At 48.1% G+C, this 27,500-nt stretch overlaps 1 protein-coding gene across 1 annotated transcript in view; it reads left to right on the top strand.

The window, feature by feature from the left end:
- The window catches only part of wdr90 (WD repeat domain 90), a gene marked incomplete at both ends in the record, with an annotated part of 34,250 nt that overhangs the window by 3,794 nt on the left and 2,956 nt on the right, over positions 1 to 27,500 (top strand). Inside the window, 33 exons of the mRNA XM_080542474.1 lie at positions 3,975 to 4,101; positions 4,223 to 4,290; positions 4,649 to 4,761; positions 4,996 to 5,262; positions 6,317 to 6,379; positions 6,812 to 6,880; positions 6,987 to 7,097; positions 7,457 to 7,602; positions 7,799 to 7,856; positions 8,116 to 8,231; positions 8,905 to 9,066; positions 16,078 to 16,208; positions 16,344 to 16,460; positions 17,681 to 17,916; positions 18,518 to 18,654; positions 18,883 to 19,013; positions 19,229 to 19,359; positions 20,108 to 20,293; positions 20,382 to 20,510; positions 21,014 to 21,144; positions 21,477 to 21,517; positions 21,822 to 21,956; positions 22,347 to 22,466; positions 22,814 to 22,896; positions 23,004 to 23,106; positions 23,571 to 23,692; positions 24,096 to 24,252; positions 24,573 to 24,763; positions 25,144 to 25,315; positions 25,499 to 25,622; positions 26,459 to 26,630; positions 27,120 to 27,242; positions 27,474 to 27,500. The exon at positions 27,474 to 27,500 is cut by the window's right edge and continues 148 nt beyond it. Of these exons, the coding sequence (XP_080398600.1) occupies positions 3,975 to 4,101; positions 4,223 to 4,290; positions 4,649 to 4,761; positions 4,996 to 5,262; positions 6,317 to 6,379; positions 6,812 to 6,880; positions 6,987 to 7,097; positions 7,457 to 7,602; positions 7,799 to 7,856; positions 8,116 to 8,231; positions 8,905 to 9,066; positions 16,078 to 16,208; positions 16,344 to 16,460; positions 17,681 to 17,916; positions 18,518 to 18,654; positions 18,883 to 19,013; positions 19,229 to 19,359; positions 20,108 to 20,293; positions 20,382 to 20,510; positions 21,014 to 21,144; positions 21,477 to 21,517; positions 21,822 to 21,956; positions 22,347 to 22,466; positions 22,814 to 22,896; positions 23,004 to 23,106; positions 23,571 to 23,692; positions 24,096 to 24,252; positions 24,573 to 24,763; positions 25,144 to 25,315; positions 25,499 to 25,622; positions 26,459 to 26,630; positions 27,120 to 27,242; positions 27,474 to 27,500 (4,199 nt within the window). The remainder of the gene's footprint in view (positions 1 to 3,974; positions 4,102 to 4,222; positions 4,291 to 4,648; positions 4,762 to 4,995; positions 5,263 to 6,316; positions 6,380 to 6,811; positions 6,881 to 6,986; positions 7,098 to 7,456; positions 7,603 to 7,798; positions 7,857 to 8,115; positions 8,232 to 8,904; positions 9,067 to 16,077; positions 16,209 to 16,343; positions 16,461 to 17,680; positions 17,917 to 18,517; positions 18,655 to 18,882; positions 19,014 to 19,228; positions 19,360 to 20,107; positions 20,294 to 20,381; positions 20,511 to 21,013; positions 21,145 to 21,476; positions 21,518 to 21,821; positions 21,957 to 22,346; positions 22,467 to 22,813; positions 22,897 to 23,003; positions 23,107 to 23,570; positions 23,693 to 24,095; positions 24,253 to 24,572; positions 24,764 to 25,143; positions 25,316 to 25,498; positions 25,623 to 26,458; positions 26,631 to 27,119; positions 27,243 to 27,473) is intronic.

The raw sequence follows: 27,500 nt of genomic DNA, 5'->3' as shown, positions 1-27,500 counted from the left end.
TTTGTATGTAACTAGATTTATGGTTAAGGATAGGGTTAGATTTAAGGTTAGGGCAAGGTTTAGGATTAGTGGTTAGTTAGTTGAAATGTTGTTGACAGTTAGTTGAACATCTACTGAACTAGCAACTATCTATTTGGGAATATGTAGATAAAATATTACCCTGATTGGAAAATGTTCTGTATGATGTTATTGTTGTGGACATAATTGCAGTCATACGTGAAATTATTCCCGTATACCAAAAATGCCAGTGGAGCTAGAGTAGAACGTTGACGTTGACGCAACGTTGACGCGACGCAGCAGGTGGAGCTTGGACAACGGGAAGTTGACGCAACGTCGATGGCGAGTTGACGCGACGCAGCAGGTGGAGCTTGGCCGTTAGTGGGAGGAGGGGGAAAGGTGTTGCTAATGATATCAACCTTCTTTTCGAAGTAAGTGACAAACTCATCGGCAGACAGGGAGGAAGGAGGAAGGGGAGGAGGTGGGTTGAGGAGTAAGGAGAATGTGGAGAACAGTTTTCTAGGATTAGATGCAGAAGAATGTATTTTGGAATGATAGTGGGATGCTTTAGCAGCTGAAGCTGAGGAGGTGTAATTGGAGAGGATAGAGTGATAGAGGTTAAGGTCATCAGGGAGGCTGGTTTTTCTCCATTTCCTCTCAGCTGCCCTGAGCTCTATTCTACAAGCATGTAGTGTTTCAGAGAGCCAGTGAGCACATGGAGAGGATTGTGCAGGCTTCAAGGTTAGTGGACAGAGGGCGTCGAATGATGAGGTGAGAGTGGACAGGAGGGTGGAGGATGCTGAGTCAGTGGATAGAAGGGAGAAGGATTCAACAGAGGGTAGGGAGAATAAGACAGAAGAAGAGAGGGTGGTGGGGGAGAGGGTGCGTAGGTTGCGATGAGAGGGTCTTAAGTGGTTAGAGACTGATGGGGAAGAGGTGGTTTTGAGGGGAAGAGAGAAGGAAACAAAGTGATGATCAGAAACTGGGAGAGGGGTAACAGTAAGTTTGGAGGTATGGGTAACACTCCACATTTAATGAAATAATAATAAAGTAGAGCATTGAAATACCGCCCAGCTACTTGGTGCTGTTATCGCTTTTCTCTCTCTCTCTCTCTCTCTCTCTCTCTCTCTCTCTCTCTCTCTCTCTCTCTCTCTCTCTCTCTCTCTCTCTCTCTCTCTCTCTCTCTCTCTCTCTCTCTCTCTCTTCATTTACCATTTACCGGTACTATTACTATTACTAATAATTCATTATATTTGTATAGTACTTTTCCAGGGCTCAAAGACACTGGTTTTATTGTGTTAATGGAGCTTCTTCAGGATGTTCACACTTGTCAGAAGGAAATGGAAATGGAAAGGTTTCACTGAAAAGAAAACATCTTTGGTATATCCATGGCATTTCGATAGAAAAGCACATTCTCCGAAAATGTCCTTTTGCTAGAGCAGCCTTGAACTGGATAGCTTTTTTAATGGGAAAGCTTTCATACTGAGCCAGATGGTGCTTTTATTTTGCACTCAAGAAACATTTTCTTTTATTTGTCAAATGAGAGTCAGTGCTATAAAGAGAGCTGAGAGCTGAGCCCAGACCCTTCAAACACTCCACATTAAAAGTGCTGGTGCTCGCTTTCAGAGCCCTTCATGACCAAGCCCCTGCCTACATCTCGGATCTCATCCACCCCTACGCATCCACCCGGTCACTGAGGTCCTCCGACCAGGGGCTCCTGGTCGTACCTATAGGACCAGCTGAAAACCAAAGGGGACAGAGCTTTTGAGGTGACGGCCCCAAGACTTTGGAACGCCCTCCCCCCTGACCTAAGAGCCGCTCCCTCAGAACCAATCTTTAAGCGGCAACTAAAGACTCATCTTTTTAGGCAGGCCGGCAGTCATTTTTAGCCTTCTTATTGTTACTGTTTATGTTTTGTTTATGTTGTCCCCTTTGTGTTTTTAAACACTGATGTTTTGAAATTTGCACTTCTTTGTATTTGTTTTTATTCTTGTATGTAAAGCACCCTGTGCATCCGTGCTGGGAAGGGTGCTATATAAATAACGTTTTACTTACTTACTTACTTACTTACTTTAAAGAAATATAATAAAGTACAGCATTGAAATACCGGCCAGCTGCTGTAATCGCTTTTCTCTCTCCCTCTTTATCTATCCATCTCTGTGGTGTTCTCTCTCTCTCTCTTCATCTGTCCGTCCTCTGTGGTGTTCTCTCTCTCTTACTCTCTCTCTCTCTCTCTCTTCATCTGTCCATCCTCTGTGGTGTTCTCCAGTTGGTGCTAAACATTTTGGGTGGGGCACAGGTTATGGGGGCATGCTCCACGGGGAAGAATATCAACTTTAAAATCTGGATTTACAGTCGATTTTAGCATGAGAATAACAGTGTTTCCCCTAGGTTTGCTGCCTTGGGGGGGTGGCATGGACCGTGGCATGGACCCCCCCCCCCAGGGGGTAAGACCCTGCGACATACCAGCGTCATGTCCAGGGGGTGTACTAACTTGTACATTAAGCCGCCTCACGCTACGGAAACAGGAGATTCCTTATGGGCCATTAGGCTCGAGAACCATTGGTTCTCAAGGCTACTTACTTATGTGGTCTTGACTACCTGTCCACTTTCTCACCTGGTTCTTGCTCTCTCTCTCTCTCTGGTGTGCCGACACCATCCTGCTCTCTCTCCTTCTCTCCCTCTCTATCCTCCTCTCTCCCTTTTGCTGTCAACCAAAAGGCAAACATAACAACCAGAGTATTTATAATCTAATAAGAGGTATAAATTGATCCATATCAATTTATAACATAATTATAATTGAATTTTGGATTGCTGTGGGCAATGCAGTCAGATAATGTCATTTTGACTTTACTCTCTCACCTGGAAAAAAAAACATGTCCAACTATACTATACAAAACAGACATTTCAAATGCTTCAATCCACTGTCCATGTACTGTAAATATGCCATTATGGTATTACCAATTAAGCCCAATTCTAGCAGAATAAGAAAGATTGTATATCTAATTTAACTTAAGTAAAATAATAAAGTGCCTCCAGTTAGCTCTTTAGCTGGCATGTGTGCAGCAGACTAGCTCATCTCATCACCTCTGAGCTAGCTAGCTAGCTTGATAGTTCTTTGACACTATTTACAATGGAATTATAGTCATTGTCAAGTGTCAGTCAGACACTTTCTAGTCACAATAATAACGACCAATTTTAACCAAGAACACTCAGCAATTATATTTGCTAACGTTTCAACTTGCTTACCGGGTACTTTCTATCTGAAGACATCTCACCCGGCAAAAACTCTCTCGCGTCGCGCGCACAATGTTGTATTTCTGGTTTGGAGCCGGAAATTGCAAAACGTCACGTTTGACGTCAGACTTAACAACCGGATATTCAGGGATATTCAGGGCATTTTTAAATTTTTACTACCCCTAGTGGTAGTGGCCCTAGGCTGCAGCCTAGGTAAGCCTATAATCTGCGCATGCTCTGGGCGCAATTTTAGCGCCCCGGCCGAGAAATAGGAGACAGCCAATTGGAGCGCTGCTACAGCTCACGTGTAAGCCAAAAGTATTTGGCCTGCCATAGACTTGCATTCGGCCGGCGCCCCGACTCCTCCCCCTATGTATTTTAACAGTGAATTTTACACACACACAGATAAAATGTTTATTGTATTGGAGGATTTTTAATGAATGCTGATAGGCGCCGACAGAATATCAGCCGCATTTTGTGAATAAACAATGTTTATTTATTTATTTATTTTTTACAAATCGCAACTAGGAAGTGAAGGTGGGGGCGGCGCCCCAGCGCCCTCTATCGGCCAGCCGCCACTGGTGTTCTCTCTCTCTCTCTCTTCATCTGTCCATCTCTGTGGTGTTCTCTCTCTCTTCATCTGTCCGTCCTCTGTGGTGTTCTCTCTCTCTTACTTTCTCTCTCTCTCTCTCTCTCTCTCTTCATCTGTCCATCTCTGTGGTGTTCTCTCTCTCTTCCAGGAGTGTCGTTCAGCGAGGCGAGGCAGGCAGGGCTGGCCAGTGTGTTGGGGACGGGTCCTATGCCCAGAGAGATGGCTTTCCCTGTCCCCAAGGGAGGCTGCTGGCACCACCTCTACGACCACATCAGGTGGGTCACCCTGCTAGATTAGATTACATTAGATTAGCCTCCACATGGTCCTTCTTGTCCATCTCTTCCTGTCTGGGGCTGAAGCAGCTCAGTGTTCAACCACATGTTTCCCCCCTGACAGGTTTCCTTCAGACGGAGCCAAGATGCCCTTCGACTCCATTCAGAAAGGCCAGCCCAGCCCCGTGGCCAGTGAGTGGACCCGACATACCCGACTACACGCACACTCACTCACATCCTCTCTGCCTTGACACCGCACCACAACGACATACACCCCAGAGGAGGCTGGGGGACGTAGACATCGGAGGACGGGCTCATTGTGATTGCACGGAACGGAATGAGGAACGGTATCAATGGACATGTATTCCGCGTGTCAACGCGTGTTGGATACCATTCCTCACACCGTTCCAGGCATTACAACGAGCCCATCCTCCGATGCCTACCTCCCCCAGCCTCCCCTGCTGTACGTGGAACTAGCTAACACGCTACAGTAGCTGCTATGGTGTTGCTAACCCACTGGCTGTCTGACCACGTTGCGGTCCCTCTCTAGCGTGCGGCCCAGCCCAGAGGAGCCCGGTGAGGGAGAGGTCTCGCAGCGTCACCATCAGTAAACCAGTCCAGGACAGAGTCTCCCTCATCCAGCAGATCACCACCCCCAAACCTGTAAGACTGGCCACAGCCACCACCAAAACCACCACCGCAACCACCACAACAACAACCACAACAACAACCACCACCACCACCACCACCACCACCACCACAACCACCACCACATCCACAACATCATCATGGTTCTTGTATTTGTTTCCTCAATCCATTCCCTCTCTCTATCTCCTCCCTCCTCCCTCTCCCCCTCTTCCCACCCTCTCCCTCCTTCTCCCTCTTTCTCCCCCCCAGCTCCCGAGACATCGCACCCCTCTGGTGACGTCAAACATTCCAGAACTGGGCGTGGTCACCCCCGGGCCCATCGCCATGGAGACCCAGGACGACTGGCATTACCGTGGCGACGACCCCGAGAGAGGTCAGGGGTCGCGGGCCTCTGGGTCGTACCGGTCGGCCGCCAGGACACCGTGCACGGATGACGGGGGCGTGCACGTGTACGTGCACCCTGAGGATGACATCACAGGCCACAGAGAAGAGGAGGAGGAAAGTGATGTAGAGGAGGTGAGATTGGTGCACAACACACATACACCCACAGACTCACGTACACACAATCAAACACCCACACACGTACACACTCAAACACACACACACACACACACACACACACACCCCTTTTCCTCCCTCCTTACCCCACGCTCCACTGTCATGTCCCACCTCTCCTGGCTGACCTGTAGTGTTCTTGTTTAAGGTGACCATGAATGAATGAATGAATGGTCTTTATTGTCATTGCTACAGTACAGGTACCAAACAACGAAATTTAGGAGGGGTGGCTCCCCTGGTGTTAGGAAAGAAAAAAAAACACTTTTTAAAAAAAAATCACAAGAAGGGAAGGAGCTGGTTTACATAAATAAAGGCTATGTACACTATCCACTGTACTATACTGTACAGATAGACGACTAGGGTTGTCATATTGCACAATAGTGTTATTGCACATTTATTTAAAGTGTCGCAGTTTGCAGGCTTGAAATGTACATATTTGTGCCTCAGCACTACACCTGATTTTTTCAGTCCAGCAGCTGCCATCAATCCGTCCAGACTGTCCAGGCCCAGAACCTAGGTCTTTGCTGTGTTCAGGGCCTGGATGGCCCTGGGGTAGAAGCTGTTCTTCAGTCTGTTTGTCACACTGTGTTACTCCTCTTCCTTCTCCGTTTTTTACTCGTCTAATGGCGCTTCTCCACTACCGTCCCGTACCGTACCAGAACCTGTGCGCACGCTTTGTTTTGCTTTCTCCACTGCCAACTGGCCCGTACCGGGCCGTGGTACCCGTACTGATCCACTGGGGAGGGTTAATCCACAATGCATTTTCGTATTTCCGCTTAGTGTATATTATCATCATAGCATAGTAGCCTATGTATATCAGGCCGTAATTAGGTGACTGGTACCTTACAGGCCCGTGGTCCTAGGGTACTTCATAATATCATAGCTTAGTATAAGCTTAGTATAACCCGTGTCTGTCAATGTCACCCCATTTATGGTTATGGGGGCATATCTGCAGGAACACACCCCATTGCCGCTTGCGGTTATATATAAAAACAATGTATCCCCCTATCTGTAGATGGTGTGTACTACAGTCTCTCGGCCCATCTCACTCCCCGCCGCCAAGGACACTCAACAGAGGGTAAGACGACAGTCTGTCCTCCATTCCTCCTGTCCTCTCCCGATTGGAGGAGAAGGTCCGAGTGGAGGGGCCTCAGACCGTCACCTCCAATCAGTTTTGAGAGGGAGGCGAGGTAGCAAGCAAGGATAGACTGTTTGAGTTTTGGCTTGGATGTTGTTGGATGACAATAGAGAACTCCAGCTCCTGTCCAAAGCATGTGGCCGTATGTAGCAGGGGAGGCTAGTGGAGGTAGAAATCGGAGGACAGGCTCAATGTAATGCATGGAATGGAATGACGTGTTTGATAAAAAAAAATGTTGATGCCATTCAAAATCCTCATTTCGTTCCATGCATTACAATGAGCTTGTCCTCCGATTTCTACCTCCACCAGCCTCCCCTGGTGTGTTGTAAACCTTTAGCAATGTCTGTGTGTGTCTGTGTGTGTGTGTGTTAGAAGCTGCATCCAGACCCTATCCTCAAGCTCAACAGGATCATTGGGTTTGGAGGAGCCACTATGAAGTGTGTAAGTGTCCAGCTGTCTACATCTGTTTGTTGTTGTGGTGTTGTTGTTGTTGTTGTTGTTGTTGTTGTTGTTGTTGTTTCAGTATTAACTTATTTGTCTTCCCCAGGCGCTGTGGACTAAGTGTGGTGAGGTGGTGGTGTATCCGTGTCACGCCATCATCGTCTCCATGACGATCTCCTCAGGACAGCAGAGGTTCCTCATCGGACACACAGACAAGGTGGGGGAACCTCAGGGGAGGCTGGCGGAGAAAGAAATCAGAGAGTGCGTCTGTTTCTCTCCCAGGCTAATACTGAGATACTAGTACACGCTTTTATCACTAGCAGGCTGGACTATTGTAATGCTCTCCTTTGTGGTCTACCAAAAAAATAAATAGATCAACTGTGTGTGTGTGTGTGTGTGTGTGTGTGTATGTGTATGTGTATGTGTATGTGTATGTGTATGTGTATGTGTATGTGTATGTGTATGTGTATGTGTATGTGTATGTGTATGTGTATGTGTATGTGTATGTGTATGTGTATGTGTATGTGTATGTGTGTGTGTGTGTGTGTGTGTGTGTGTGTGTGTGTGTGTGATCAGGTGTCGGCGCTGACGTTCAATGGTAACACCACGCTGCTAGCGTCGGCCCAGACAGGAAGTCAGAGCGTGGTCAGAGTCTGGAACTTCCTCAAGGGCAGCTGTCTGACCATGTTCAAGACCCACGCTCACTCTCTGTCCTCTCTCAGGTACACACACACACACACACACACACACACACACACACACACACACACACACCCAGCTACAAGACCCACACACACTCTCTTTCTCACTGTGGTACTAGATGCATTCAGATAGTCTCATATTCCTACTCTAACACACACACACACACACACACACACACACACACTTGACTGTGATCTTGTCCTTGTCCTTCCTCAGCTTCTCGTTCAGTGGAGGTGTTCTGTGTGGAGTGGGTAAAGACAGCCACAGTAAAACAGTGAGTACCTCATCACAACATCCACACACACTCAGCCACAACCTCTGTCTGTTTCACATCAGAACAGTGAGTAGGGAGACCGTAGCCCCCCAGGCAGGCAGGGATCAACAGGAAGTAGCTCTGTGTTTTTTGTTTGTTTTACAAATCTTTTTATTGCAAACAACAGTCAGTAGCAAGTGGCAAGAAGTAATAGCAGTCTTTGTTTACATTTTGTGTAAACCCTAACCCTAACCTAACCCCAGCTGCCCTGGCCCTGTAGATGGTGGTGGTGTGGAACACCCAGTGCGTCAGCAGAGGGGAGGTGAGCGTGGTGGCGAAGGCTCACACAGACGTGGACATACAGACCATGAAGATCGCCTTCTTTGACGACACACGGTACACCACACTCAGACATACAGTATACACACGCACACACACACACGCCAGGCGTGTACACACACACACACACACACACACACACACACACACACACACACACACACACACGCCAGGCGTGTACACACACACACACACACACACTCCTCTGACAAGCGGTACACCACCACACACACACACACTCCTCCTTATTCAACACTCTAGTGGTAGTTGATGTGTGTGTGTGTGTGTGTGTGTGTGTGTGTGTGTATACTGTATGTCTGTGTGGGTGTGTGTGTGTGTGTGTGTTTGTGTGTGTGTGTGTGTGTGTGTGTGTGCACGCCTGGCGTGTGTGTGTGTGTGCGTGTGCGTGTGTATACTGTATGTCTGTGTGTGTGGGTGTGTGTGTGTGTGTGTGTGTGTGTGGGTGTGTGTGTGTGTGTGTGTGTGTGTGTATGTATGTCTGTGTCGGTATGTGTGTGTGTGTGTGTGTGTGTGTGTGTGTGTGTATACTGTATGACTGTGTGGGTGTGTGTATGTGTATGTGTGTGTGTGTGTGTGTGTGTGTATGTCTGTGTGGGTATGTGTGTGGGTATGTGTGTGTGTGTGTGTGTGTGTGTGTATACTGTATGTGTGTGTGTGTATACTGTATGACTGTGTGGGTGCGCCTGGCGTCTGTGTGTGTCTCCTCCAGGATGGTGTCGTGCGGTCGGGACAACGTGCGGTTGTGGCGTGTTCGTAGTGGGGGGTTGCGGTCGTGTCCGGTCGACCTGGGGGCGTACCACTCCCTGGACTTCACTGACCTGGCCTTCGAGGACGGTCACTCTGCAGACAGGGAGGCTGATGACCGCACGCTGTGAGTGGCTGACTGCACTCTGACCACACACTGACCACACACTAACCATACGCTGTGATTAACCACATCCTGACCACACACTGTGATTAACCTCACCCTGACCACACACTGTGATTAACCTGTGATTTATAACCATAACCATAAATGGGGTGAGATTGACAGACACAGAGTAGATCTACAGACAGGTTGTAGATTGACAGATAGGGGGTAGACCTACAGACAGGGGGGTAGACCACTCACCTAATATGGGCCAAGTTGAACTCATGATATACTGTACTAAGCTATGATATTATGAAGTACCCTAGGACCACGGGCCTGTAAGGTACCAGTCACCTAATTATGTCCCGATATACATAGGCTACTATGCTATGATGATAATATACACTAAGCATAAATACGAAAATGCATTGTGGAATAACCTTCCCCAGTTAATGAATGAATGAATGAATGAATGAATGAATGATGAATGAATGGTCTTTATTGTCATTAATACAGTACAGGTACCATACAACGAAATTTAGGAGCGGGGGCTCCCCTGGTGCTTGGGAAAAAGACTAAAAACAAGAGGGCCAAGGGTAAAATAAAAAAAGGGAAAAGAGCTGGTTTACATAAATAAAGGCTATGTACACTATCTACTATACTATACTACTATACTATACAATAAAACACTGTGCTGTACTCTATGCTATGCTATAAATATCCTAACTTTTTCCTATATCTGAACCTTATGTACACAAGGGTTGTCATATTGCACATAGTATTTGTTGCACATTCATTAAAGTGTCGCAGTTAGCAGGTTTAGAATGTTCACAGTTGTATTTCAATATTGCACTTATGTTTACAATCTAGTAGCTGCCATCAAATTGTCTAGATTGTCCAGGGCCTAGAACCTAGGTCTTTGCTGTGTTCAGGGCCTGAATGGCCCTAGGGTAGAAGCTGAGCTTCAGTCTATTTGTCCGTGCGAACATGGTCCTGAACCGCCTGCCTGAGCGCAGCCGAACAAAGTGTTCGTTCCCAGGGTGGGATGGGTCCCTGGAGATCTTGGAGGCCTTCCTGAGGCAGCATGTGTTGTACAGCTCTTCCAGATAGGGGAGGGGGCGCCGATGATCTTCTGGGCCGATCTCACGACTCTCTGTAGCGCTTTCCTCTCTGCGGCTGTGCAGCTGGAGAACCACACGCAGATGCAGTAGGTGAGGATGCTCTCCACTGTGCAGCGGTAGAAGTTCACAAGCAGCTCCTGTCTGAGGTGGTATTTCCTGAGGAAGTAGAGCCGCTGTTGTGCCTTCTTGATAATGGCTGCTGTGTTGGTCCTCCAGGACAGGTCCTCCTGTATGTGCACCCCCAGGAATCAGAGAGTTGAGACTCTCTCCACGCTCCCTCCATCGACGAGCAGGGGCTGGACCTCAGATTCTTTCCTCCTGAAGTCCACAATGATTTCCTGGGTCTTTAACTGGTTCAGCAGCAGGTTGTTAACCTTGCACAGCTTGCCCAGCTGCTCCACCTCATCCCTGTACACCGCCTCGTCCCCCCCCGAGATGCAGCCCACCACGGTGGTGTCGTCTGCAAACTTTATGATGGAGTTGCTGGGGTGGACGGGGGTGAAGTCGTGGGTGTAGAGGTTGTAGAGGATGGGGCTCAGCACGCAGCCCTGGGGGGACCCAGTGCTGAGTCTGAGGGCTGTGGAGGTGTGGGAGCCCACCCGCACCCTCTGGGGGCGGTCAGACAGGAAGTCCTTGATCCATGCGCAGATGGAGTGTGATAGTCCCAGGTCTAGTAGTTTGGTCACTAGCCTGTCTGGAAGGATAGTGTTGAAAGCAGAGCTGAAGTCCACAAAGAGCAGTATCGCGTAGCTGTTCCCCCCCCTCCAGGTGGGATAGAGTGGAGTGGAGAGTCGTCGCGATGGCGTCCTCTGTGGACCTGTGGGCTCTGTAGGCGAACTGGTATGGATCCAGGCTGGGCGGGAGGAATGTGACTATGTGGGCCCGGACCAGTTTCTCGAAGCACTTCATGATGATTGGTGTGAGTGCCACCGGGTGGTAGTCGTTTAGGCAGCTCACCGTGCTTTCCTTCGGGACTGGGATGATTGTTGAGGTTTTCAGGCAGGGTGGGATGGTGGCCTGGGACCCGCCTGGAGTCGTTGCTCAGGGTGGGATGGTGGCCTGGGACAGGGACTGGTTGAAGATGTTGGTGAAAACCCCGGCCAGCTGGTCGGCACAGTCCCTCAGCACCCGTCCCAGGACGCCGTCCGGCCCTGAGGCTTTTCTGGGGTCCACCGCCTTCAGCACGCGTCTCACTTCATGCTCTGTGAGGGTGAGGCTGCTGAGAGCTGGAGAGAGTGGTGTTTGTGTTGTGGTTACCTCCGTTCGCCCCTCGTCGAACCGGGCATAGAAGGAGTTCAGCTCTTCCGCCAGCAGGGGGTCGCCCTCAGCGGCTGTGAGCCTGTTGGCTCTGAAGTTTGTCATGTGCTGAACACACCCGCCTGGAGTCGTTGCTCAGGAAGCATTCCTCAATCTTCTCTCTGTGGTCTGCCTTGGCCTCCCGGATGCCACGGTTTAGGTTAGCCCTGGTGGTGTTGTACAACAGTTTGTCCTTCGCTGAGAAGGCGTTGTTCCTCTCCTAGAGCAGTTGTCGGACCTTTTCAGTCATCCATGGCTTCGTGTTGGGGTAGACCCGGACACGTTTGTCCACGGTGGCTGAGTTGGTGCAGTTCACTATGTGGTTCAGAACCGACGACGTGAACTGTTCCAGGTCCTCATGCTCATATTCCTGCCATGAGGTGTCATTCAGGCAGATCTGCAGTGGAGCGGACCCTGCTGGCCAGGTTCTGACAGTCTTAGTGGTGATGGGAGCACTTTTCCTCATGGGAGTGTAGGCTGGGATCAGGAGGATGGACACGTGGTCAGACATGCCTAGATGAGCTAGCGGTCTAGCTTTGTAGGCAAGCTTGATGTTGGTGTATACTAGGGATGGACGGTTTTTCGGTTATAAGCTCTATTTTGACAGCTCTACCATGGGCACTTTTATTTTGATGGGGCATTCTTTGTTGATTGACTTACGACAGTTCAGGACGAGTCAGTCTCGCGGCATGTGGTTTTTATGAAAAGCTTTAAGTATGTTCACTGCATAATTCTAAGTCTAATATTTCAGTGATTATTGAGCAGTATTCAAATATTTAAATACATTGAGCAGCAGCTGAAACTTTGTCTAAGAACCAAGATATTGAGAAAGCAGTTCATTCAATGAAGACGCTGTTCCAAGAGATGATCTTCCGTGCAGGCGTGCACCCTGGATCAGCGGAGCTGGTGTGTTAAGTGTTCATGTGTTTTCATGTATGGTGTAGCTTACAAAAGTCTGCCTTTCCACTTATATTTGTGAAACTAAGTAGCCTAAATGTGTTGCGACTGTGCTTACGGTGTTTTAATGGTGTTCGACATGAGTGTATTGTAGCAGTAGGGCTCAATTATTTGAAATTGGCGCTCTTTTTTTTTCCATTTTTTTTTCGGTTAACCGGAAAACCCCGGTTTTAGTCTTTGACGGTTTTTCGGTTTCAATAATTGGAAACCGTCCATCCCTAGTGTATACCTTGTCCAGTGTGTTATCTCCTCTTGTTGCACATTTAACATGCTGATAAAACTTGGGTAGTACTACCTTCAGGTCAGCATGATTCAAATCCCCCGCTATGATGTGCACTGCTTGAGGATCTGTGCTCTGTCCACCACTGATGACGTCATGTAGCCGGGCTAATGCTAAGCTAGCATCCGCGCTTGGTGCAATGTAAACAGCTGTTATGTACACTACGTTGAATTCCCTCGGGAGGTATGTGGGTCGGCATTTAACAGTCAAGTATTCCAGGTCTGGGGAGCAGTGGCTACTCACAGTTTTTGTGTTTAAGCACCAGCTGTCCTTCGTAGATATAACCAGGCCGCCCTCGCGCTTTTTCTCGCTAAGCTCCGTCCTGTCCGCTCGGTGTAGCGAGCGGCCTTGTAGCGCGACCGCAGAGTCGACAATGGAAGCGCTGAGCCAGGTTTCTGGGAGAATAATCACACAGCTATCCCCCACGGTGTTGTTGGTAGCTACCTGCAGTCTCAGTTCGTCCATCTTGTTAGCTAGGGATCTTACGTTAGAGAGGAATATACTCGGCAAAGCTGGCTTGTCCGGGCTCCTCCTCAGCCTCGCTAGCAGGCCTCCCCTGCGGCCCCGGCGTTGCTTGGGGTCCCTACGCCGACGTTTGCGCCTCAGGGTCGGGACTGTGTAGCAGTCTTTTCCCGGTGATATCGTCCGGAATCCTTTGTTGTTTCAGAAACTCCGCTGTTACTGTCTTCCCGTTTTGTGCACCAACTTCTAGTAAGTCGTGCCTGCTGTAGGTACTATTTACACAACAGTTCCCTATAAGTACTGAAATAAAAATGTACATACAAATGTACATAAAAGCCCTAAAAAGCACCGATGGTAGGAGCGCTCCCAGCCTCGCGTGTGAACGCGCCGCCATCTTGGAAACCATGTGATGTATAGTTTGTATAGCCTCCTTTATGTGCTTACACTATATTCTAAGCTATATTGCAAGCCTAGCATAGTATGCCACCCCCATCTGACTGAATCAGGTAAAGCGGTCATGAGAAGATGAGTTTTAAAGTGCTATATTAGCATTAGCCTTAGCTTTTAGCCAAAATGTTAAAATTTCAAAGGCCTGTTTTTTTAGATATCTGGAAATGCTTCAACATGGTAACACATTGTAGTGCCAAGAGGCATTGTTAATCAGACATGGGAGGTATATGTTTTCAATATATTTATAGAGTGTGTTGAACCAGAGTAAAGTTGTCTCTGTAGGCTATTTGTGAACGATATATAATGTTAAGCTGAATGGAATCAATATACAGCATAGAAGCAATGACAAGGTTAGTGAATGGAGAAAGCAATGAGAAGATGCATCCGTCCTTGTTCTCGCCACTTTACCGAAGATGCATTGGAGGCATTTAATCGACTACCGCTAATGAAAGAGCTCACAGGTAAGAAGACTGTGCTTTATCATAAAACAATAGTTTGATAACGTCAACTTGCTTGAACAGCTGCGGACAGAAATCTGTGCTCTTTACAACAAGTTTGTTTACACTCTCCATCTCAGTTGGCATTGGTTGACAGTCATGGCCCACTCGCGCCTCCTCAACTCTTGGATTGTCTTCATTTTGATCGACATTTTGTGTAATGTCTTCTCTGCTGTCCTCCTCGCTGTGCTCGGGTTCAAATTGAAAAGGCTGGACAGAAAACATAGCTAGATAATTGCGACCTGCGACATGATATGTCCTCTCGTATTCATAAAAGATGGAGGAGGGGAGGAGTCAAATGAAGTCATTACGTCACAGACGTGTTGAAAATGTCAAACATTGAACATTTTGAGATATCTTCAAAAGCTTCGACATAGTAACATATTGTAGTGCCCTCTATCAGACTGCCATAAATATTGACTTAGCAGGGCAAATTCTCAGAGCATTTGAAAATTCTGGGCCAATTTCTTTTCTTTTCATATCATTTTCTCCGATATCTTTAAATGGATCTCTTATCCTTTAACACCCTATAGAGAGACGTGCACCACGCATGTTCATATACAATTTCGGACCAATCTGACTTTCAGTTGATTTTAAGTCCATTTTTATTCAAGTTTGTCCAAATTTTCAACCTACAGAAAAATCCATCATGGCGGACTCTTTTTTGTAATCAATTATTTATTGCAAAACAGTACACATGAAAAACTCACATTATTACACCAAACAAAATAAGTGTCTGTCCTGATTTCCCCCCCCCCCCTTATCTTACCCCCCCCCACACACACACACACACTATAAACACATGAGTAACCCCCCCATGGCGATAACATCCCTTCCACCCCCCCCATAGTTCTTCATTACACTATATTTGGTATATCATACAATCATAATAATACAACAATTACAGGTTAACTTCACATACAACACAGCCTACAAACACAGTCACTCCATCAACTCTTTTATCCTATGTATTGCAGAGGTCCATGTTTGAATTGTCCTTTCTTTAGCTCCATGTATTCTGGCTATAGGTTGTTCCATGTATAGTATGTCCAGGAAAGACATCAGCCATTGTTTACGCTTAAGAGTATGTGGAGGATTCCATCCTAATGCTAACATATTTTTGGCTGCGGTAAGACCAGCAAATAAAACACGAAACATGGAAGCTGACAGATCCAATGATGAAGTATCATTCAAGATCAATAATCTCGGACAACAAGGTATATGGATCCCCAATAGATTAGATAAAGTGGAAGATATTAGTTTCCAAAATGCCGCCACCCCAGGACATTCCCAGTACATGTGTAAAAAGGAGCATCATGGCGGACTCTTGAGGAAAATATGTTCCCCATGAGGAAAGACACATGTACCAAGTTTCATACATTTTCATCCAACGGGGTGGAAATGCCAGCATTCTGAAATGTATTATTTACTTTTGGTTATTATAGCGCCACCTATGGTCTAATCATGGTAATTATTTCTGCCATAGTTACTGATGCTCTCTAGTTTTTGAGCTATTTGACTAAAGCCAGGAAAATAATAATAATAAGTAAACCACCAATAACAATACTGTTCCTACTACTACGTATTATTGTACATTATGTACAGAGATCAGCTTGGTGCAGATAGTTATTTACGGTCTTTACGGTGGTTGTATTCCATTGGACATTGGATATCTCTCTCTCTCTCTCTCTCTCTCTCTCTCTCTCTCTCTCTCTCTCTCTCCTACTGAGTGAAAGGTGTGAACTCCTCCACGTCTCCCTACTGCTTTTCCTCATGACTCACAGCTTCCCCACAGTCTGATTGACCTGGTTAAATATGCTCTCATAAGGGGGCCTTTTAACTTGACACTTTTTTCTAGTTCCAGCTGCATTAGGAGCCATGGTGTGTGCCTTAGATTCCTCAGTTCATAATGGTTTGTTAACAGCAGGAGACACAGCAGGAGACACTTTGTGTGACTCATTTCCTACAGGTTTGTGAGCAGCCGGAGCGGCCATATCCTGGAGATCGACTACGCCAGCGTGGTGATAAGGAACGTGAGGAGACTGCAGCCCGCCCAGCAGCCCCACGCCCAACGCAGAGAAAAACAGACCTTCACTACGGGTGAGGGAGGGGGAGGCAGAGGGAGGCTGGGGGAGGGAGGGAGGAGAAGAGAAGTACCGCAGTGGGAGGGATACAGACCTTGATGTATCCCAGTCTCTTCATTGTGTGTGTGTGTGTGTGTGTGTGTGTGTATAGGCCCGGGCATCGCTGTCAACAGCATCAGTGTGTCCACAGCCTTCTGTGCCACCGGCTCAGAGGACGGCTATCTACGACTCTGGCCTCTGGACTTCTCTACTGTGTTCCTGGAGGCTGGTACACCCCCCCCCCCCCCCCCACACACACACACACAGGGTTTTTGCTGGCTCAAAATAAGGCTTAGGTGGTAATTTTCTTGGCCCATGCACAAAAACATGTTTTTGGCGCCCGCAACCCGGGGCTTGTTGTTATAATCTGACATCTGACATTATTGAGATTTATAAAAACGTTTACTCTATTCTGGTTTTTTATTGGTTTGACAATATTATTGTTGTTATTGTATTACGTGCCCTACCTCGCCAGGCTACATCGCATTTATTGGGGGAACAACTAGGAGTACAAAATGTGTATCTTTAATTCTACTTGTCTATTTACATTTAAATGTAGGGAGACCCTTTGGGTGAGGGAAATTATTATTATTATTTTATGATTGCTCGGCTCACCCTCTTTTGACGTCTCCGCTGTCTTCATCTCCATCTTCTACGGTGTTATAAGGAGATATTGTCCTTGTCAGGTGCTGGAGATGACATTGATCACTCAGAGAGAAGGTTAAATTGTTATCATTGATTTATGCAGATCTGGGTTACATTCTCTATACAGATGTTTACAAGGCAGCTTCATTAGGTGTGGCATGGTCAGGATTGTTGAGAAGTTACACAGCATTCTGGCTGAGGTGCAGTAAGCGACCGAGCTTGGCTACGGCATAAGAGATGCCGAGCGAAGTATTGATGGAAGTTGTCTCCCTTCATACTAGTTCACAGAGAGAATAGATTTTACATCTGTGGATCGTAACTTATAATATTGACATTGGCTTCCTTACATGGCTCTATTCTATGTCCATGAGTGTTCTGCTGTCTATTTACTCTTGACCACTAGTTACAAGGCTTCTCCTACATCCTAGTTATAATGGTCTGGCCTGGCCATAGTCTAAATCAGGCCATGGTCCAGCTCAACTGACTGTCAAGTTGGAAACATGTTGACTGAGAGTGGGCACACTTAAATATTAGACAATGAATATTGCAATATTTGATAGGCACACAAAAATGCCCCATATCATACGGGTATTGCGTCTATAACGTAACGATAGTCTAGCAGTACCTGTAAATGCATTTGGACAATTTTTAAACGTGTGATTTTTCTTTTGCGATTTCTCCTAGAAAGCCTGACAGGCTGCCTATGCCTTTTCAATGCATGAAAAACCCTGCACACACACACACACACACACACACACACACACACACACACACACACTCACCTCGCCGTTCCTCTCCCGTCAGAACACGAGGGTCCGGTCAGCCTGGTCTCCGTGTCGGCGGACGGCCTCAACGTCATGGCGGCTACCTCCACCGGTAACCTAGGTTACTTGGACGTGGGTAGCCGTGGTTACCGCACGCTGATGAGGTCACACACGGACAGCGTGCTGGGCTTCAGCGTGGATGCCACCCGCCGGCGCCTGACCTCCGCTTCCTGTGACCGCACGGTCCGCGTCTGGGACATGGACTCTCTGCAGCAGGTCAGACACACACACACACACACACACACACACACACACAGAGACATACACACAGACGTATACACACACACACACACACACACATAGACATATACACACACACACACACATACACACACAATGACACACTGACACACACACACACACACACAGACACACACACACACACACACACACACATACATACGAGTCTGGGACATAGACTCTGCAGCAGGTCAGTTAGATAGATACACACACGCACACAGTCCGAATCTGAGACATGGAGTCTATGCAGCAGGTCAGGAAGGTAGGAGGGAGACAAACAGACACACACACACACACACACACACACACACACACACACACACACACACACCGTACAAGGCTGGTACATGGTCAGTTAGGCAGGAAATAGCCACAATCAATTCCTTTCAATAAACTGTTTAATCATTTATTCTCAAAGGGCAATTACATCAATAAACTCATAACAGTAGGAACTGTGCTTCTCAAGTCTTAACTGGTTCCTCTGTCCACCCCCCCTCCCTCCCTCCCTCCCTCCCTCTCCCTCCCTCTCCTCCCTCCCCCCCCTGCCTCCCTCCCTCCCCCCTCCCTCCCTCCCCAGCTGTATGACTTTGTCTCTGAGGACACCCCCTGCTCCGTGGCCTTCCACCCCAGCCTCCAGGTGTTCTCCTGTGGGTCCAGCTCCGGCGTGGTCAGGGTGTTTGACATCGCCTCCGCTAAACTGCTGGCCGAGCACCGGTAGGCACACACACACACACACACCCTCCACTCTCTCACACACACACACACACACGCACACACACGCCTGCCCCCTGTCGAGGCCAGGTGTCTACCAGTCTATTAGTGGAACAGTGATGAGGCCTGATGTACAGCACATTTTCATACACACACTTAACCTCTGTTTGTGTGTGTGTGTGTGTTTGTGTGTGTGTGTGTGTGTGTGTGTGTGTGTGTGTGTGTGTGTAGGCAGCACAGAGGGGAGGTGGTGGGCCTAACCTTCTCTCCAGACGGAGAGTTGATGTACAGCGCTGGTTCTCTGGGGTCTCTGGCTCTCTACAGCTGCTCCCAGGAAGACCACCATGTCCTCAGGGTCCTGGGTGAGTCCACACACACACACACACACACACACACACACACACACACACACACACTTCAGATATGGCTTCACTGCCCTCCCTGAAATAAATTAAAAATAGCACACTTTATAATACAGCAAAATATGATAGCAAATATCATTAAGTTAGAATAGAAATACAAATACTAGAGTATTATATAATACAACAGTATGTATCTTTGTGTCCTGGTTGTCTAGGTAACGTGGTGGTGCAGGGTACGGAGCGAGGGCCTGACTGTCTGACGGTGAGCAGCGACAGCCGCAGCCTGGCCTTCATCGGCCCCTCGGAGTACACTGTCACCCTCATGGACGCCCGCTCCCTGGACGAGGTACGCCTCCCAGCAGACACACAACTTTATTGTCCCCGTCTCCCAACAGACAACACAACTTTATTGTCCCCGTCTCCCAACAGACAACACAACTTTATTGTCCCCGTCTCCCAACAGACAACACAACTTTATTGTCCCCGTCTCCCAACACACAACACAACTTTATTGTCCCCGTCTCCCAACAGACAACACAACTTTATTGTCCCCGTCTCCCAACAGACAACACAACTTTATTGTCCCCGTCTCCCAACAGACAACACAACTTTATTGTCCCCGTCTCCCAACACACAACACAACTTTATTGTCCCCGTCTCACAACACACAACACAACTTTATTGTTCCCATGTATATTGTATATTGTATATGATGTATATTAGTTAGACATGTGTATTTATTTTTATTGTAAGGTGCTTTGGATAACAGAGTCTGCTAAATGATTTAAATGTAATTAGGTCAGAGGCTGTACTTTTGAATTTCCATTTCTCTGAACTAGCTCTGCCATTTTATTGTGTTGATTATCGTGTTGATGTTGTTGTACAGTAGGAGAGGATATTATAGTTGCACACAATGTTGATTTTTAATGTCTCTTTTAGTTTTTAAATGTTGTTGTTGTTGTTGTTGTCTGGTTTTAAGGGTGGCACATGGCCAAATTAATTGTGGGATAATGAAGTTGACCCTGACCCTGACCCTGACCCTTGACCCTGAGGTAGAGTGATGTTGTCCTGTGTTGTCCCTGTGCCTCTGCCAGCTCCTCCGTGTGGACGTCAGTATCCTGGACGTGGAGAGCACCACTCTGGACTCTGCTCTGAAGGTCTGCTTCTCCCCCTCCTCCTCCCCCTCCCCCTCTTCCTCCTCTACGGGACACCTGTTGGTCACCACCTCCGCCAACAAGATCCTTTGGCTCAGCGCCAAGACTGGACGCCTGCTCAGAGAGGTGTGTGTCGTGTGTGTGTGTGTGTGTGTGTGTGTTTGTGTGTGTGTGTGTGTGTGTGTGTGTAACGGGTATCTGTCCCTCCCTCCAGGCCGCGAAGGTCCACAAGCACCAGTGCTCCTCGTTGGCCGTGAGTGAGGACGGACGCTTCCTGGTCACGGCAGGTCACAACGCTGTGAAGGTCTGGGACTACAACATGCAGCTGGACCTCAACTCTCAGGTACTGTAGTGATAATCCAGTTCTGTTGGTCAGGTACTGTAGTGATAATCCAGTTCTGTTGGTCAGGTACTGTAGTGATAATCCAGTTCTGTTGGTCAGGTACTGTAGTGATAATCTAGTTCTGTTGGTCAGGTACTGTAGTGATAATCCAGTTCTGTTGGTCAGGTCCTGTAGTGATAATCCAGTTCTGTTGGTCAGGTCCTGTAGTGATAATCTAGTTCTGTTGGTCAGGTCCTGTAGTGATAATCCAGTTCTGTTGGTCAGGTCCTGTAGTGATAATCCAGTTCTGTTGGTCAGGTACTGTAGTGATAATCCAGTTCTGTTGGTCAGGTCCTGTAGTGATAATCCAGCCCTAGCATTGGGATCCTGTTGGTTTTATTGATTTGTTTGTATCTTTGTTGTTGTCTTATTTGTTATGTTATCATTATAGTATATTTAGTTGTTGAACTGTGTTGCTTCGTTGTGTGTGTGTGTGTGTGTGTGTGTGTGTGTCCTCCCCTCAGATGTTCATTGGCCACAGCCAGCCGATTCGCCAGGTGAGCTTCACACCTGACCAGAGGGGCGTGGTCTCGGTGGGAGATGCCATCTTCCTCTGGGACTTCCTGGCACACCCCCTCCAGGAGCCTGCCAGACGGTGAGAGCCTGTGTGTGTGTGTGTGCGTGTGTGTGTGTGTCTGTGTCTGTGTCTGTGTCTGTGTGTGTCTGTGTCTGTGTCCGTGTCTGTGTCTGTGTCTGTGTCTGTGTCTGTGTCTGTGTCTGTGTCTGTGTGTGTCTGTGTCTGTGTCTGTGTGTCTGTCTCACTGTCATTTTCACTGTAATGAGTTCACTCTGTCTCACTGTAATGAGTTTGTTTTTGAATATGTAATTTTTTTTAATGAAATGTTTTGTTTTTCTCTCTCTCTCTCTCTCCCCCCCCTCTCTCTCTCTCTCTCTCTCTCTCTCTCTCTCTCTCTCTCTTTCTCTCAGCTCTCCACCTGTTGCAGCCTCCGCCTCCCCTCCTAAACCAGGTGAATACAGGAGAGTCCTCAGACACACGATGATGATGATGATGATGATGATGATGATGGATGAGGATCAAACTGAAGGGCGAAGGTCGCCTAGGGGTTAGAGAGACAGACTAGGAGCAGGAAACACATTTATTTTGTATAAAGATAAACATATAAATAAAGCTCCATTCTATCATATTCTGTTCTAGTAGTTGTCATTTGTTTGTAAATAGGGAGCGTATGAATGTTAAGGGAACGTAACATAATACACTGGTTGTGACCATTGATGGATAATCACCATGGTGATTTCTATCTGTGCCCTCAGCTCCAAAAGGTCATTTGGAGTCAGAGGTCAACGGAATGCTGCTGTCCAATGGGATGCCTCGGCGGACGGCGCCCCTCCCCTCCTCCGCCCCACCCTGTATGGACATCAGCTCCATAGACAGGACGGGACAGGAGGGTAAGGCAGGACACACACACACACACACACACACACACACACACACACGCACAGCTCCATAGACAGGACGTGACAGGAGGGTAAGGCAGGACACACACACACACACACACACACACACACACACACACACACACACACACACACACACACAGCTCCATAGACAGGACGGGACAGGAGGGTAAGGCAGGACACACACACACACACACACACACACAGCTCCATAGACAGGACGGGACAGGAGGGTAAGGCAGGACACACACACACACACACACACACACACACACACACACACACACACACAGTAACCACCCCTCTCTCTGTCTCTTGCAGCTCTGGGTTCTCTCTCTCTGTGTGAGGAGGATGCTGATGAGGTCGCCTCCCCCCCAACAGGCCCCTCCCCCTGCCCCGCCCCCTTACCCACTGGCTCCTCCTTCCTCAAAGTCACAGAGATGGGGGCGGGCGGAGACTCATGGCACGCCAAAGCCAATAACAGCGCAGGAATGGACAAAGGTATTGTTATGTGTTCATGTGTTCATGTGTTCATGTATGCCATGCTCTCAGTCCACTTCAATGGCAATGTCTCCTCTAGACAAAAGCCTTAGCTTCCATATTCATCTAGAACTCATATCATATATGAGAATTATGCCATTAAGCAGACCCAGGGGTAAAATCGAATAGAATCTAACAATTTGGAACTGGTTCTCAACTGGAACCTGGTTCTCGATTCCCAACCCTAGCAGACGCTTTATTCACTGAGTAGTACAGTGAGTGTGTACCTTTTTTGTATAAGTGGTCCAAGCAGGATTTGAACATCCCCACACCCACGACCACTTTGATCACATGACTTGCTTCCCTAGGTGACCTTGAGGGGGAGGAGCCAGTGCGTCCAGACTGCTACAAACACTTTACGCCACGTTTCAAAACCTCTACTCTGGACCAGGTACACACACACACACACACACACACACTCCACGTTTCAAAACCTGTTTTAGCCTCTTTTATTAGGACTCCATTTCCCAGCATCCTGTCTGTCTGCCCCTGTCTCAGACTGCAGCAGTGCCCCCACCAGGCGAGGAGGGCTTGAGCCTGAAGGCTGTGATTGGCTACAACGGGAATGGCCGTGGCAACATGGTGTGGAACCCAGACACAGGTGAAGCCGAAGACTGACACATTTGTCAACCAATGAAATGCTGATAGTTAGAATGCAGTCTAAATAATAACAATATCTACAGATCTATCTACAGACAGTTAGAATACAATCTAAGGGTGCATTCATACCTGTATTTGTTCCGATTCAGATTGTTCTGATTCATAATATGTTACAATGTTGCACTTGGATCTGGTTCGATTCATGTTCACACTGCAATCTTGACAGAGCAAACGATCTTCAGGTCTGCTCTGGTTCTGAATACGCCCTCAACACCAATTTTCAGATTTTCGCGGGAAGTTTGGATAAAAAAGCCAAAAGAATCCGTTTTTCATAAGCCATCAGACAATTCCAGCTAACGTTAACGCTATGACGGGAGTTTATGCTGATATGGTTGTGTTCCAGGTCTGTGAGTGTGGTTATGGTTGTGTTCCAGGTCTGTGAGTGTGATTATGGTTGTGTTCCAGGTCTGTTTGCGTACTCGTGTGGCAGCATCGTGGTGGTGGAGAACCTTCACACCGGCTCCCAGAGACACTGGCTGGGACACACAGAGGAGATCTCCTGTTTAGCCCTCACACATGACGCACAGGTACGACATACACACACACACACACACACACACAGGTACCACAAATACACACACACACAGGTACGACTCACACACACACACACACAAACACTGACACACACACACACACACACACACACAAGAGTGGCATTAGTGGTGGTGGTGATGATGATGATGATGATAATGATGATAATGATGATGGTGGTGGTGGTGTTGATGATGATGATGATGGTGATGATGATGGTGATAATAATGATGATGGTGATGATGATGATGATGATGGTGATGATGATGGTGATAATAATGATGATGGTGATGATAATGATGGTGGTGGTGATGATGATGATGATGATGATGAAGGTGATGATGGTGGTGGTGGTGATGAAGGTGATGATGATGATGATGATGAAGGCTCCTCTCTCAGACGTTGGCGTCGGCAGCAGCGGGCGGCGGTGGCGCCAGGAGTCTTATCTGCCTCTGGAACGTCCCGGACGGGGAGCGCAGGAGCACCGCCTCCCACCACCGGGGGGCGGTGCAGAGCCTGGCCTTCTCCAGAGATGACTTCTACTTCCTCTCCGTGGGTCAGTCCAGGCACAGTCTGTGAAAACTATTTTAAAAATAAATGACTAAAGTTCAAGATTACAAGAAAGTTTAAAAAGATAGGGTTTTGAGGGATGGTTTGAAGGAGGAGAGCATGCTGGATTCTGTGGTTCGGGAGACTGTTCCAAAGAGCGTGTGTGTGTGGGAGGGGGTTGTGGGGGTGGTGGTGGAAAAGGGGGGGAGGGGTGCAGCGGAGAAAGCCCGGTCCTCCTAGATCTGGTGTTTAATCTTGGTGATGGGGACTAGTAATAGTATTATAATGGAGATCTGACGAGACCGATGTCCTCCCTGTGTCCTGTAGGAGACTACTCCGACCCAGAGGTGGCGCTGTGGAGCAGCAGGACGCTGCAGCTGCTGAGCAGGGTGAGGGTGAGCGGGCCGCTGCACGACGTGGCCTTCAGTCCCTCTGCTGCCAGCCAGCTGGCCTGTGTGGGCAGCCAGGGGCTCTACCTCTGCCTCATACACACTACCACTAGTACCACAGAGCTAAAGGTACTACTTCCTACCTCCTACCCCCTACCCCCTACCTCATACCTCCTACCTCCTATCCCCTACCTCCTATCCCCTACCTCCTATCCCCTACCTCTTACCTCTTATCCCCTACCTCTTACCTCCTACCTCCTACCTCTTATCCCCTACCTCCTACACCCTACCTCTTACCTCCTAGTCCTACCTCCCACCTCCTAGTCCCAACCTCCTAGCCCATGGCCCCTACCCCTTACCCCCTGCACCCTACCTCCTAGCCCCTGGTCCCTACCTCCTTTTTATTTATTTATTTTTTATTTTTTTTATTCTAGCATTTACAACGGTTGTGAATACAATGGAATTGAGCAAAGCATCATCCCTCCCTCAATCCCTCCCTCTCCTCCCAGGTGCAGAGAGTGTGTGTGCCGGAGAAGGTGGGGGAGGGGGTGAAGCTGACGTCGCTATGCTACAATGCTAACTCCATCCTGTTGACGGGGACCAGCAGAGGACAGGTGTGTGTGTGGGACTGTCACACACAGCGATGCTTCATGACCTGGGAGGCAGACCAGGGGGAGATAGGTAGGTTTGTGTGTGTGTGTGTGTGTGTGTAAAATATATCCATAGGTGTGTGTGTGTGTGTGTGTAAAATATATCCATAGGTGTGTGTGTGTGTGTGTGAAGTACCTCTAACTGTGTGTGTGTGTGTGTGTGTGTGTGTGTGTGTGTGTGTGTGTGTGTGTGTGTGCGTGTGTGAGTGTGCAGGTGTCCTGCTGTGTCGGGGGAACCGTGTGTTAACAGGCAGTAACAGCAGCAGGCTGAGGCTGTGGGGCGTGGCCTCTGTACACGCCATGAGGCCCGGGGGTGTGGCCTCTCTCCCACACAACAGGTACCCACTCTCTTCCTCCTCCTCCTCTCATCCCACACCCCTCCTCCTCCTCCTCCTCATCCTCTCATCCTACACTCCTCCTCCTCACATCCTACACTCATCCTTCTCCAAAAATGTGAGGTTCTGGTGAAAAAAATCCCAAAGTAGGGCGAGGTCATTTTTCTGTTTTTTGAAAGTGCTGATTATAATTAAAATACAAAAAAAATGTTATACCGCTACTATGAAAATTGTTGAAGAATATATATGCTATTATATATATATATAATATATATGAAGAATAAGATACACTTATATGAATGTTGGTACACATTAAAGCAAATACAGGGGGGAACCCTCGCTCTGAATCAAAACAGATGTGCTTGCTACCATCGTGTTGGTAGCTAGTAGCAGCTAAGAAGGAACATCTCTATGATCTAACTGCATGTTTAGCACATCACAACATGCTGAGAGAACTTCAACATGCTAAAAACACATAACTAAACATAATTAGATGATCATACAGTCCTTGCTTTTCGTCCTAAAAAAAAGTTTGTTTACAAGCCGTGTATCACTAAGCCTGAAGCAGGACAGGACATGATACAGTGAATCCAATTCACAAATTCTAAGTATTTAGGGATCCTAAAACTGTTGTATGTTATATTAAGTGGGCTCTTCAACACTTAAACTTTCGTAATATGAAGAAAAAAAACAGAAAACACATTTTTGGTCATTTGCGCAACTTGAGAAAACGTAGAGACTCAGAGCGTGTTGTGATTCCCTGTAATCTCCTACATCCCTGTCTCAACATGCTGCATCCTGTTACCCTGTTCCCATTGGTCCCCGTGTCTGTCCGTCAGAGAGGCCCTGGTCCTATTGGAGCAGGAGATGCAGCTGGACGGGACGGTGGTGAGCGCGGCGTTCGATGACGTCATGGACATGGGCATCGTGGGGTCGACGGCGGGCACACTGTGGTACATCGACTGGCAGGACAACACCAGCATACGCCTCATAAGTGGCCACAGGACCAGGGTGAGGAGCAGGGGTCAGGGGTCACCAGGGTGAGGGTCAGGGGTCAAAGGGTGAGTAGCAGGGGTCAGGGGTCACCAGGGTGAGGGTCAGGGGTCAAAGGGTGAGTAGCAGGGGTCAGGGGTCACCAGGGTGAGGGTCAGGGGTCAAAGGGTGAGTAGCAGGGGTCAGGGGTCACCAGGGTGAGGAGCAGGGGTCAGGGGTCAAAGGGTGAGGAGCAGGGGTCAGGGGTCAAAGGGTGAGGAGCAGGGGTCAGGGGTCACCAGGGTGAGGGTCAGGGGTCAAAGGGTGAGTAGCAGGGGTTAGGAGTCACCAGGGTGAGGAGCAGGGGTCAGGGGTCAATAATAATTATAATAATAATGCATTTATTTTGTATAGTGCTTTTCTCAGTACTCAAGGACATTCCATGGAGAGAACAAGACTAGGCAGATAAATAAAAAGTCAAACGTGGAGGTGTTCAGCTCAGTCAGTAAAGCAGCATTAACCCTCCAGGTGAACGCGGTGGTGTTCAGCCCAGATGAGGCCCACTTCTCCACCTGCGGGGAGGACGGCAGTGTGAGGGTCTGGTCGGCCCCTAGCAACGAGCTGGTCGTCCAGTTCCAGGTGCTCAACCAGGTGAGATGGTGTGCGTGTGTGTGTCTGTGTGTGTGTGTGTGTGTGTGCGTGTGTGTGTGTGCGCGTGTGTGTGTGTGCGCGTGTGTGTGTATTCGCAATCACATGCTTGCGTGTGTGTGTGTGTGTCTGCGTGTGTGTGTATGTATGCATGTGTGTGTGCGTGTGTGTGCGCGTGTATGTATGTGTGTGTGTGTGTGTGTGATATAACAGCGGTTCTCTCCTGTGGTCCAGAGCTGTGGGTGTGTGTGCTGGAGCGGG

The sequence above is a fragment of the Nansenia antarctica genome (genome assembly GCF_963989245.1).
Source record: "Nansenia antarctica genome assembly, chromosome: 11".
In the NCBI taxonomy this organism is placed as follows: domain Eukaryota; kingdom Metazoa; phylum Chordata; class Actinopteri; order Argentiniformes; family Microstomatidae; genus Nansenia; species Nansenia antarctica.
This window is presented reverse-complemented; position numbering and strand designations above follow the sequence as displayed.